Source organism: Myotis daubentonii, chromosome 13 (assembly GCF_963259705.1).
Source record: "Myotis daubentonii chromosome 13, mMyoDau2.1, whole genome shotgun sequence".
Classification (NCBI taxonomy): Eukaryota; Metazoa; Chordata; class Mammalia; order Chiroptera; family Vespertilionidae; genus Myotis; species Myotis daubentonii.
The window spans coordinates 24,202,011-24,215,215 of record NC_081852.1 but is presented as its reverse complement, the minus strand read 5'-3'; the positions used below and the strand labels follow the sequence as shown (position 1 = coordinate 24,215,215).

Below are 13,205 nucleotides of genomic sequence, written 5' to 3'. Positions count from 1 at the left end.
TGGGACCTTGAAGCTTACTGAATTCAAATAATAAAAAACTTATGTCTTGCATTTTTGAAGTTTAGTCTTAAAAATGTTACTGATTGAGAAATGCTGAGTATTTGCTAAAAGTTTAAATGCCTTTGCTGAATGAATGTTTGGTGAAAGTATGTAAATATGGAAGGAGGGGGCCTGCCCTCTCCTCTCCTTTATGTGGCTCCACGACTTCGGTCAGGTGGGCAACTGAGTAAGGATCTGTGAAAACAGGTCACCCCCTCCCTTGTCTGTCTCTTGTCACCTATCATCATGAGGTCGGGACAAAGTAAACCTGCTGTTCTTAATTACATGTTAAAAAAATTTTTAAAGGGGTACAATAGAGATTATGGAATTGGAATGAATGCCGAAACATTGAGGAAGCCTGAGTGAACAGCTGTTTGTTTGTGTGGGACTAGCCAATTTGCTACCGAGAGGGGGGACTGGACACAGTCTTAACTCCTCCGGTAGGTTCTCACCAAAACGTTGGTCGAGAATTCTGTTCTGGGACATGGGTGCCAGGAGTGCCCTGACGCCCGTCTGGGGAGTTGGGCATTGTTTTGTTTATCTGCTCAGCTCCATTGAGCTAGTCCATTGAGAGAGTGTGAATACGAATGTTTTGTCTATTTTGGCTGCTCATTACTAGTCTGTGTAAAGTGAAAGTTACTTTAATTTATTTTGCATTTCTGTTAATTCATCTGGCTGAACGTTTGGACTGGACCCGCGATGGGCTGCAAGAATCTCTAGCAGTTCTCAGAGTCTTTTGCTCGCCATTACAGAAGGAATCAGCCCATTAGTTAATATAAATTTCTGTCTATCAGTTGCTCTTACCTGGGTTGTAAATCGCTGTAATTCCAAGATTGCTTAGTTCTGAGATTGCTTATAAAAGAGTAAAAGAGAAAAAAATCTGTGAGGAAAAGCAGCCTGGGCTGAGAGAAGTGGGGCGGGGGGGTTGGCAGTTATGCTGCTGGCTGCAAACCTAACAGGTCTGATCAATGAACTTCAAGGTTACAAAAAATAACTGTAAGCACAGTCTTTCTCTGCCCTGGTTTATTCTTTTAACCCCTCCAATGCTGAACCAGACCGATACCTGTTCTTAGTTTTTCACAAAAGGTCTAGCTATATCTTAAGAGTAAACGTACATTTAAAATATGTTCATAAATATTAATCTAAAATTGCTGAATGTTCACTTTTGGTAATCATTAAAGGATTAAGGTTTCTAAGAATAAAAAAAAAAATAAAACAACAACTGAACTCCCGCTAGAAAAGCGGAGGAGGAACAAAGCTAGAATCCGCAGCCCCCCTGGTGATTTAGAACTGTTTGCCAGGCACACTCAGCCCCAGAGAGCCAGGTCAGAGAAGGGGGGGTGGGGCTGAATGCCTGAGCTGCCCGCAAGGCCCGGAAGCCCCTGGTGGAGAAGAGGCGTGCGTGCAGTCAAGGAGAGCCTACAGGAGCTGCAGCAGCTGCAGCAGCTGCTGGTGGGCACCGAGGTGCTGGAGCTGACGGTGCGGCGCGTGCTGCGGGGCAGAGCTTGCGGGTGCGAGCAGCTGCAGGCAGAAGCCAGTGAGCGCTTCGCTGCCGGCTACATCCAGTGAACCCCTGCTTGAGTCCATACCACTGCAAAAGGGCAGTGGCTTCTGGGATTTGCTGGGGGACGCTCTCTCACTGGGCCCCTGGGAGACCCTAGGCGCAGCAGCTGTCTCACAGGAGGGGCAGATATCCCCCTCTAGTGCACTCCCTTGAAAGAGGCCTGGTTGCTGCTCTGCCACAAAGGGAACTGGTAAAAAGGCAAAAAGCAGGGCCCTAAGGGTTAACAAAAAGCCACTCTCCCTGGACCTGGGAGCCATCAGGACTTTGAAATTCTCCAAGAGAGGAGGAGTCTGACTCAGAGACTGACCGAAACCTCCTTGGGTTAGAAAAACCGAAGGCTGCATATTGAACTTACAGACTGCAGTTTGCTGGGCAGGGGTCCAAGCCCAGTTATATAGGGGTTAAGCTACCTGTGTACAGCAAAACAACTTTCTCCTGTGCCAGAATACATTTTAAGAAAATTAAATGCATGATAGACCAGTAAGCTGGGACAAGTAAAATAGGGAAACTGAGCAAAAATCCTATCTTCCCTAAACCAATGACACTTGGGAGTAAATGCTTTGCATTTGCTTCCCTAAACAAAGGTTAAATCGTTTATGTCAATCTGATTAGTGTCATTTGTTGTCCACACACAGGGACAAATGAAGTTAGAAAATAAGCCTTATTTTGATTAGTTCCTTTATTCAGGAGGAGCTAACCCGGTCCCTCCCTGCAACATGAATGATAAAATGTATGTTAAGGAATTTTAAAATTGCTCAAACCTCGCTGCCTTGGGTCCAGTTCTGCATGTGTAAGAAGGGACAGAGTAAAGGCCAGAAGAAGCTGGCAAGGCCATCCAAACCACCCAGCCGCTATTGGCCAGAGCCGCCTGAGGCAGACCTCCTCGGACTGGCAACAGCTGACTCTGACTAGGACAGATTGGGCTTTTTCCAACTGGGCCCCCATGAGCCGATGGTCAAAATGAAGATCGGGGGCCAGACTGGGAACTTTATGATTGATACAGCAGCAGAGCACTCGGTAGTTACTCAGAAGGTAGCTCCCCTCTCAGGACAGGAAGTCACCATTATTGGAGCTACAGGTACGGTACCACAGCTGCAGACTGTTCTGCCGCCCCCGCCGATGTCAGTTAGGCAGCCATCAGGTGGTTCATGAGTTCCTATATTTACCAGTTGACCTGGTCCCTCTAATGGACAGAGACCTTTTAGCCAAAATGGAAGCAGAAACCACTTTTGCCCCAGATGGCTCAGCACAGCCTTGCCTAGGTGAAGAAACCTCTCCAATGATCCTGTCCTTAGCAGTGCCGAGAGAGAAAGAATGAAGACTTTATACCCCCCAGCCAAAGGCCCCCATATCTATTCTTGTCAGGCCCCCATCAGGGGACTTGGGCAATGTTCCTGTTATCTACCAAAATTCCCAAGACTGTAAAAGTACTTGTTCACTGAAAAGATGTAAATGTGAATGTTTATTTGATATTTATATGTCTACTTAGGTATAAATATTTGTAAATAAATAGAACCCCCGGTTAATTTTCTGGTGTATTCTGGAGCAGCCTATTCAGTCTTGACAGAGCCAATGGGACCAGTAACATCTAAGAAGACACCAGTTCTAAGAGCCACCGGACAAACTGCCTTTTTCCTTGTACATCAAAGAGGACTGTGGCCCTAGCCGGCTTGGCTCAGTGGATAGAGCGTCAGCCTGGGGACTGAAGGGTCCCAGGTTCGATTCCGGCCAAGGGCACATGCCTGGGTTGCGGGCTCAATCCCCAGTGGGGGGTGTGCAGGAGGCAGCCGATCAATGATTCTCTCTCATCATTGATGTTTCTATCTCTCTCTCCTTCTCCCTTCCTCTCTGAAACCAATAAAGAAATATATTTAAAAAAAAAAAAAAAAAGAGGACTGTGGACCTCAGAAAGAACACGGTAACTCATTCGTTTCTAGTCATGCCAGAATGCCTGTACCCCTTACTTGGACATGATCTCTTACAGAAATTACAAGCCACCCATAAGCTTGTTCGAGATGCCCTACCAGTGCCACCTCGGACTCTGTACATCCTTTCCAGCCTGGGGACTCGATGTGGGTAAAAAAGTTCACGACCCCAGGACTCACCCCAACTTGAAAAGGACTATACCTGCAGAAAATTGTATAATAGACTCAGATGATACCTGCATCTTCATAGACATGGCTTCAGAAAGACAAGGGCGATTTTACCTTATATAGAAAGTTCAAAGAGTGGACTTTAGTCACCTCCCGAAAATGTTTGTATAGCCCTGTCATATCTCATGTTTAGTAGCGGATGATTTAGCTGCCTGAAGCAGCCATGGTGCCAATATTATGTTTCATTGTATTAATATGTTGTATTAACCTTCAATTCTCTTACAGGTTTAAATGTAGCTGTAACTGGCAAATGTCCAGTCTCCCACACTGAGGAACATTGCTATAGCTATGTGTTAGCTGTCCTGGAAGGGGACTATGTGGGGTGAACTCCAAAAGTAAAGGGTGTCTAGCTGCCAAGAGGGCAGGTGCCCAACTGGGCAAAGGAGAATACCCATCAGGTTTTAGTCTCTATCAAAAGACAGTTGACAGTTGGCAGCCTGTATACTATCTTGTAGGCCTGTGTGACCATGCCCATGTCAGAGGTGGCACAAAACCTCAACTGTAGAAAACTGGGAAAAGCCTGTTTGGAATAGAAGGTCTGAGGCATGGTTATGCATTTCTAAAGAACATAGAAAAAAGGTTTAAAGGCTGGTTTGAAAGTATAAAATTTATAAAAGTTGTGTACATGATAAGAAAAAAAAAAAGAAATGTTAAAAGAAAATGAATCAAATGGTACAGGCCAGTAAGTCAGAAAGAGTAAATAACTTACATTCTGCCTCACTAAACAGAGGGTAAATAGTTATGCCAAAGTACTTAGAAAGAACTGATAAAAGAAATCCAGCAGTTGCTGTTTTGTTATAACTCTGAAGAGTCCATGAAAAAGGACTGACGAGAAAAATCAGAAGATCTTAGAGCAGATCAGTATGTTTTTCTCCTTATATAATTCCTCTGAAATTTGGCAATGCTTAATAAGTCATGGCAATACATTTCTTTGCGTGAAATCAATAAGACCGGTTTTCAGTAGTGATTTTATTAACCGGAAACTTTGACTGGAGTATCATGTTTTAAAGAAACCTGTCTAAGCTCTGAAGACATGAAGCCAATAAAAGTGCCACAGGAAAAGCCTGGTATCCTGCTTGGGAGCCCTGAAGATGGCTGGCGCTGGAGCGTCAGGCCCATGCCCTACCATCACTGGCGGTTGGTCAGAGTAGAAGGGGAGCAATAAGGATGCCTCTGCATCCCTGCGGAACCCCCACACACTCTGGGCCGCAACGAGTAGGAGGGCTACTGAGATGGGCCTTAAAGCCTGGAGTGTGGGCTCAGGTGGAGTTGCTACAGGTGAGGGATTCACCTAACGCAGCAGATACTGCAGGCAGGCCTGATGGCAGCTGGATGGCTTGGCTTCCTGGCCCTATGGGGCACATTAAGATTCAATCATGAAATTCCAGCAAAGATAGTCAGTTACCATTCTTGTTGTGTTTATGCAAACATCAGGCCAAATTGAATACAGTAGATAAATTGGTCTTGATTTGGCTTTTTGAGAGCCATAGAGGAATTTTAAGAAGAAAAATCCTATTTCAATAGAAGTTGTTAAAGCTTCTTTCCCTTCCACCAAACCATTTGTTATAGTTTGTCTCTGCCAGGTCACAAGCCCAGCTCCTTCTGTGCCCAGGACAGCAGGGAGCCTGAGTGGAAGGTGACCTCTAACCAGACACACCCGCTGCAGATCACCCTACAGAAGACAGCGAACCTCGGCAGACCCCTTGTAACCCTCCTGCTGCTGTTGACTTTCGGCCCTTGCATTATCAACAGGCTAGTCCAATTTGTCAAGAAGTATATAAAAGTAATTCAGTTGATAGTTCAGTCCGACTCATGATTGAGCCGGAAGTTCCAAGACAAGGGGGGGAATGAAGGGACAGAACGGAACTGATAGCTGTGTCTCTAACTCCTCTCCCAGGAAAGCCACAGAATGTATCAGTTACTCAGCCTGCCCTTATCTCAGCCAATGGGAAAGCGGGGGAAACTAGCCCAAGGCCAAGAGTATGCTAGCCACCCCCCTGTCTTTGTGTAACCAGACCCTAGCTGCACCCTGCCCTTGCGTCACTAGCCCCCGGCCCTCACTCAACCAACCAGAATCGGCCAAATCAGTGGTCAGAGTGTGCCCCCACCCCCGACCCCAAGCGCTATAAATTCTTTGTTCCCTTGGGACTCAGGGCTCTCTCTTGCATCCAGTAATGGAGGCATGGGGGGGGACCAAGTCCCGGGCTTGAATAAAAGACTCTATGCTTTTGCATCGGACTCGGCTCCCTGGTGGTCTGTCTTGGGGGATCTTGAAATCTGGGCATAACCACTGAGCACACCGGCTAGGACCTTAAAATATTTTTTATCAGGAACCATAATCCTTTTCCAAGTATGTAAAGAACCACTTACATTATTCATCCAAACTGAGTAAATAGATGCTTAAACAGACTTGAAAACTATTTCTACCCAAAGGTTGAATCATCTGTCAACTGCAAGGCTGACAAAGAAAGGTACTGATGTCTGTGTACCTTTTCATTTTAAACAATATTTACACAGTCTAGTGTTTCTCTGAACAAGAAGACTGAGGTAGCCGGTACATGAAAACTCCATCACTATAGCAACTAGAAATGGCAATGATTGCACAGTGATTCATCATGTATCCCAAATAGAAACTGTGCCTGGGACAGACAACTACTCAAAGCCACGCTTCATTGGGAGAAAAATCCAGTTAAAGAATAACCTGGGGCTGATAGTTGTTTTTCAGTGTTTATCAAACGTTTACACTTTTATGCTAGAAAATCTATTTTAATATTAACTCCAGTTCAGAGAAGTACTTACTGTCTTCTAAAGAAATGTTCATAAAGTCACTCATTCACTCACTCCACTAATTACTATTTGCACAAAGTAGATGTCCTCTGCGGTAGGTAGATGTCCTCCGCTGGGGCACCCCGATCGGAACAAGATAAGCCTCACTGAGCTTCCAGTTTGACTAATAAGCAAATAGGCAACAAGGAGATGGTCTGACACACAGTTTGCTGCCTGACGTACAGAGTGCTCTGGAAGTCGCACATGACTTCCCAGAGGAAGAGGGGGCTAAGCTGAGACCTGATGCAGGAGTATGCCCTGCCAATCAAAGCAGGGCAGGGACGTGTGCAGGCCTCAGGGGAGTTCCAGGCAGAGGGAGCAGCAGACATTAAGGTCTGAAGAGTAGAAAGCAGAGCACCTATGGAACCAAAATATTCTGAGTGGCTAAAACATGGACCGTAGCATGGTGGTGGAGAGAAAATGAAAATGGAGAGATGGGGGAGAGCACAAAATGAGGGGGTTTGCACCTAAAGGCCCAGCAATGACAGAGTGAACTATTGCTACATGTGCACTATGGCTTAATACCATAGACACAATGTAAATCAAAAGAAGCCACACACAAAAGAGTACATATTGTATGATCCCATTTACATGAAATCTAAAACCAGGCAAAACTAAATAATGACAACAGAGATCCACAAATGGGAGAGGGTCTGACTCTGAACAGGACATGAAAAGGGTGCTGGAAATGTCCTACATCTTCACCTGGGCAGTGGTTAAACTGGCTGTGCATAGACACAAATCTATCAAGTTTACACTTATGATTTGTTCCTGTGGTCTTAAACAAGTTATGCCTTAATAAAAAGAGTGGGAATCAAATGAGCAAAAGTAATAGCTAAGTATTTAACAAAATAAATGACTTCCTATATTGGAAAAACATCTGCTTATACAAATCAAAAGGATCAATGATTGCTATAAAAATATAATAAAGAGCTTTAAGATAAGGGAAACATTTTTTGTACCAGTCCTTATGTATTTATTCACACACTTGATAAAAATATCTCAATTAGGCCCTAGCTGGTTTGGCTCAGTGGATAGAGTGTCAGCCTATGGACTGAAGAGATCCAGGTTCGATTCCGGCCAAGGGCACATGCCCAGGTTGCTAAGAGCAAAGAGCGTTTCAAGAAAGAGAGCATGATCCACAGTACCAAATCCTGCTACTCAAGGAAGAGGAAGACAAAAAAAGCAACCATTGGATTTGGCAGCCAAGAAGTCCTTGGTGACTATTACAAAAGCAATTTCCAAGAGAGGTGAGGAGGAAGTCAGACTGGGAAAACTGGGCAGAAGGGAAGTAGAAAAATCAATTGTGAACTTCTTTTTCAGAAAGTTTGGCTCTAAAGCAGCGGTTCTCAACCTTTGGGTCGCGACCCCTTTGGGGGCCGAATGACCCTTTCACAGGGGTCGCCTAAGACCATGGGAAAACACATATATAATTACATATTGGTTTTGTGATTAATCACTATGCTTTCATTATGTTAATTAGTAACCATGAAAATACATCCTGCATATCAGATATTTACATTACGATTCATAACAGTAGCAAAATTACAGTTATGAAGTAGCAACGAAAATAATTTTATGGTTGGGGGTCACCACCACATGAGGAACTATATTAAAGGGTCGCGGCATTAGGAAGGTTGAGGATCACTGCTCTAAAGGGAAGGAGAGGAGCAGGAGGAAGATAGGTTAAGGAAGGATTTTAGTTTGTTAGTATTTTTTTTCAAGTTAAGATATACATAAGCATTTATGTCTAAATTTATGATAATGGATTTTAAATGATCATAAATGAAAAAACTAAAGTGTGAATACATTATCATACATATGGACATGTAGCATATGTGGACATGTTCAGGTCCCTGAAATGAAGAAAACACAGCAAAGTTCTCATCAACTCAACCATCTGGTTACAAATGTGCTTAAGTTATGTTAACACTCCAATGCTGGTGAAATAAGGCATAAACTGGACACATTTTAAACCATGAAGCAGCACATTACAGCAGAAAGAAAAATGGATGTTCAATGACTACCATTAGAGGAAAGACTCTACACTCTTCCCTCCCCTCCTACCATTCAATAGTACAAAAACATTCTTTGGCATTGAACAAAAGAATAAGTTTGAGAGTAATAGAGAAAAGAAAATTAAGTTACAATGGCTTTTTAGTTCTATATGCTATTCATTTCCACGAGAAACAGCTATTAAATACCTACCTGCTTGGGAATTTTCAGGATGCTTGTCGGGATGACATTCCAGGGCTCTGACCTTAAATTCTGCTAGGATCTGTTCCACCTAAAACAAAAATCCATGTTTAAAATAAAGAGTCCAGATTATATGCCATGAAGGAAGAACTTGGACATCAGTCCTTCCCAAAACAGCCATGATCAACACAACTTTTCATTTTGATCTTTATATTTGTATTTTGACTTTTTTACTCTAAGAAATAATTTCCTTAATTACACAATTCAGAAAGCATCCAATAATAGCCCCTATTCAAATAGTGGTTTGTGATGACAATTTAACTTGTTGATGGCCCAAGACATCTATGAGCTCAATATATTTGTCAAAAATGGTCAGATAGGTTTATCCTAAGAATGTGTACAAGTCCTACATCTGAGTTCTTTAAGATACTTAGCCACCATTCATTATTCAGGGATGACTGTCCAGTTTATAAATTATTCATTGTAAAGTTCCTTCTTCCTGTCTTTTGGCCCTTTTCAGTTTTATTAAGAATTTCACGCTCTTGCAACTCGGCCGCCAACATGCCATCCAGACTGAGGAAGACCCGCAAACTTCGGGGCCACGTGGGCCACGGCCACGGCCACATCGGCAAGCACAGGAAGCACCCGGGGGGCCGCAGGAATGCTGGCGGCCTGCATCATCACAGGATCAACCTCGACAAATATCACCCAGGTTACTTTGGGAAAGTTGGTATGAGGCATTACCACTTGAAGAGGGACCAGAGCTTCTGCCCAACTGTCAACCTTGATAAACTGTGGACCCTGGTCAGTGAGCAGACACGGGTGAATGCTGCCAAAAGCAAGACTGGAGCTGTTCCCATCATTGATGTGGTACGATCGGGCTACTACAAAGTTCTGGGGAAGAAAAAGCTCCCAAAGCAGCCTGTCATTGTGAAGGCCAAGTTCTTCAGCAAAAGAGCCGAGGAGAAGATTAAGGGTGTTGGTGGGGCCTGTGTCCTGGTAGCTTGAAGCTACATGGAGGGGAGTTCATTAAAATGTCCAAGTACTTGCCGAAACCGGTTTGGCTCAGTGGATAGAGCGCCCGCCTGCGGACTGAAGGGTCCCAGGTTCGATTCCGGTCAGGGGCATGTACCTGGGTTGCGGGCATATCCCCAGTAGATGTGCAGGGGGCAGCTGATCGATGTTTCTCTCTCATCGATGTTTCTAACTCTCTATCTCTCTCCCTTCCTCTCTGTAAAAAATCAATAAAATATATTTAAAAAAAAAATGTCCAAGTACTTAAAAAAAAAAAGAATGTCACAATTTTTTTTAAAAGGACATAGCCCTGGCTGGCTTGGCTCAGTGGATAGAGCGTCGACCTGCAGACTGAAGGGTCCCAGGTTTGATTCCGGTCAAGGGCACATGCCTGGGTTGCAGGCTTGATCCCCAGTAGGGGGCGTGCAGGAGGCAGCCGATCAGTGATTCTCTCTCATCATTGATGTTTCTATCTCTCTCCCTCTCTCTTCCTTTCTGAAATCAATAAAAATACATTTAAAAAAATAAAAAGGACATAACTCAAACCTGATCATTTCGCTACCAATTAACAGCTTGGTTAGAGACTTTGACTAGGAAAACAGAAACTCCAGCCCAAACTAGAATTATGTTTAGGGCCATCTATGATTTAATTTAATCCTTAGTATCAGAAATAATCAACATTTGGCTTTATTTAATATAACTGCAATGACAGCAGCAGGAGACAATAGTGGTTATGTGGCTCTGGAATCTAACAATTTAGTTTTATTTTTTTCACTTAAATGTTTTGTTTTAATAAATAAAACATCATGGCTTAGATTTTAAATCACATTTACAGATAAGGAGCATTTCTAAGCCCAAACAAGTAACAGTGAAGCTACTACTGCTGGAAGGAATGCATGCCCCACATGTATGTTAAGCCTAAAGAGCAGAGACTTACCAGCAGAACACACCATATACATAACCTCTAGACTAGATAACTAGAAGCAGAGGAAGAATACAAGTTTGGGTAAAGTCCATGCAGCAACCACCTGATTGCTTCACCTTCATGCTGCAGAACCAAATGAAAGTTGTGTTACTTTTAGATAAGCTAGAAGTAGGTTCCCTGATCATATTAAGTGAAACTCTCTCCCATTTTTAACAGTTAGGTTAAGGGCATTAGTATAGAAGGATATCCACAAGTAAATACAGAGTATTAGAATAGCAGAGAGGAAGCTACATAGATCATCTTGCTTCTTCAAAATCAGAAACTTCTACATCATAGCAGTGCATGAATTCCACCTCCCAAAGGCTTAGTTCAATAATTTTCTCCTTTTCCTTGTTAAGCAACTACTGAGAACCTCTTAGAATAACAGGAAGATATAGACTTCCTATTAAGAACTGTAATCAATTGTTTCCTCTTCCTGCTGCTCCCTTTAAACCATCAGTCACCATTACCTGCTTATACAGCAAAGAAAATTGAAAATAGCTTGTTTTTCAATTTTAAAATATTAAATATTCTAAAGATCCTAGCAAGAATTTTATAAATTGGGGGGAAAAAAGAGGAACAACTGTAATAATCTGAACAATAAAGATTTAATTTTTTAAAAAAAGGAATTTTATAATTAACAAGTAATTTATGAATACTCATAATCAATCTTTGGGAAAAAAAAATCTAGCAATACAGATAAAAATTAAAAGCTCCTTGCCTTAACCGGTTTGGCTCAGTGGATAGAGCGTCGGCCTGTGGACTCAAGGGTCCTAGGTTCGATTCTAGTCAGGGGCATGTACCTTCGTTGAGGGCATATCCCCAGTGCGGGGTGTGCAGGAGGCAGCTGATTGATGTTTCTCTCTCATCGATGTTTCTGGCTCTCTATCCCTCTCCCTTCCTCTCTGTAAAAAAATCAATAAAATGTATTTTTTTTAAAAAAAAAGAAAAGCTCCTTTACCCTCCTTCTCCCAAGATAAAAGGTTATATTCTTCAAGGCACATTTTTTACATATATATGTATATATCTTGGGGGTGGGGATGTTAATAAATGGATAAAATCATACCTATCTATCAATGGTAGAAATTTTGGGTTTTTATTGTTATTTTATTTTTTTATTCCAATCCCATTAGGAATCATTCTGCTATTAGCCCTTGGAAGCAAATACTTAAAAGAGTTAATTCTCCATAGTGCTAATGTGTATGATCATTTCTTCTTTATATGTATACTAAAGGCCTGGTGCACAATAATTTGTGCACTCGGGGGAGTCCCTCAGCCCGGCCTGTGCTCTCTCGCAGTCTGGGACCCCTCAGAGGATGTCCACCTGCTGGCTTAGGCCCGCTCCCTGGGGGATCAGGCCTAAGCTGGCAGTCAGACATCCCTCTGGCAGCCCGGCAGCCCTCAGGGGATGTCCACTTACCAGCAGGGAGCAGAACTAAGCTGTAGTCAGACCTCCTTACTGCTGCTGAGGAGGTGGGAGAGGCTCCCACCACCACTGCTGTGCTGGCAGCTGGCAGCCTGGCTTGTGGCTGAGCAGAGCTCCCCCTGTGGGAGCACACTGACCACCAGGAGACAGCTCCTGCATTGAGCGTCTGCCCCCTGGTGGTCAGTGTGTGTCATAGTGACCAGTCATTCCCAGTCGTTCTGCTGTTAGGGTCAATTTGCATATTACCCTTTTATTATATAGGATAGAGGCCTGGTGCATGGGTGGGGGCCGGCTGGTTTGCCCTGAAGTGTGTCCCGGATCAGGGTGGGGGTCCCGCTGAGGTGCCTGGCCAGCCTGGGTGAGGGGCTGAGGGCCGTTTTCAGACTGGCCATACCCCCTTCAGGGTGGGGGTCCCCACTGGGATGCCTGGCCAGCCTGGATGAGGGGCTGTTTGCAGGCTGGTCAACCCCTCCCTAGTGGGGACCCGCACCCCATGGAGGTTTGGCCAGTCTGGGTGAGGGGCTGAGGGCCGTTTTCAGGCTGGCCAAGCCCCCTGGTGATGGAAGCTCCCAGCCTCTCCTTTTGTTCTTTTTATTTTTATTCTGGAATTTATTTACCTTCTATAATTGAAACTTTGTTGCCTTTTGCAGAGGATACAGCCGGCTGTGGGAAGCTTGGCTTCCTCCATTACTGGAGCAACCAAGCCTCCTGCTCGCTCCAGCTCGGTGGCTGCCGGCTGCCATCTTGGTTGGGTTAATTTGCATATAGTCACTCTGATTGGCTGGTGGGCATGGCTTAAGGCATAGCAAAGGTATGGTCAATTTTGCATGTTTGTCTTTTATTAGTGTAGACTTCTATATTTTGCAAATTTTAGAAAATTAAGAATAGTCCATATGTATCTTTCATTACCTTTCACAGTTTTACTGTTATAAAGTTTATCATAAATCTCTTATGTAGGGCTGGTTCTGGTTAAACTAACTGGTAAACTGGGCTACTTTGTCTTGGACACATTTTATTAACCTC

General features: G+C 43.7%; 2 protein-coding genes across 6 annotated transcripts in view; one reads left to right on the top strand and one right to left on the bottom strand.

The window, feature by feature from the left end:
• Positions 1–13,205, bottom strand: part of DNAJC12 (DnaJ heat shock protein family (Hsp40) member C12) — a 59,493-nt gene that overhangs the window by 33,785 nt on the left and 12,503 nt on the right. For all 5 annotated transcript variants that reach the window (XM_059662580.1, XM_059662577.1, XM_059662581.1 and 2 more), the window contains one exon: positions 8,791–8,869. In XM_059662580.1, coding sequence (XP_059518563.1) covers positions 8,791–8,869 — 79 coding nt within the window. The remainder of the gene's footprint in view (positions 1–8,790; positions 8,870–13,205) is intronic.
• LOC132214921 (large ribosomal subunit protein uL15-like) lies at positions 9,321–9,824 on the top strand. The gene has a single exon (XM_059662583.1). It carries the CDS (start codon positions 9,340–9,342, stop codon positions 9,784–9,786), a length of 447 nt encoding a protein of 148 aa, XP_059518566.1. The 5' UTR covers positions 9,321–9,339; the 3' UTR covers positions 9,787–9,824.

Excerpts from the sequence above, each read along its gene's own strand:
- LOC132214921 (XM_059662583.1), top strand. The coding sequence starts at position 9,340 with ATGCCATCCAGACTGAGGAAGACCCGCAAACTTCGGGGCCACGTGGGC.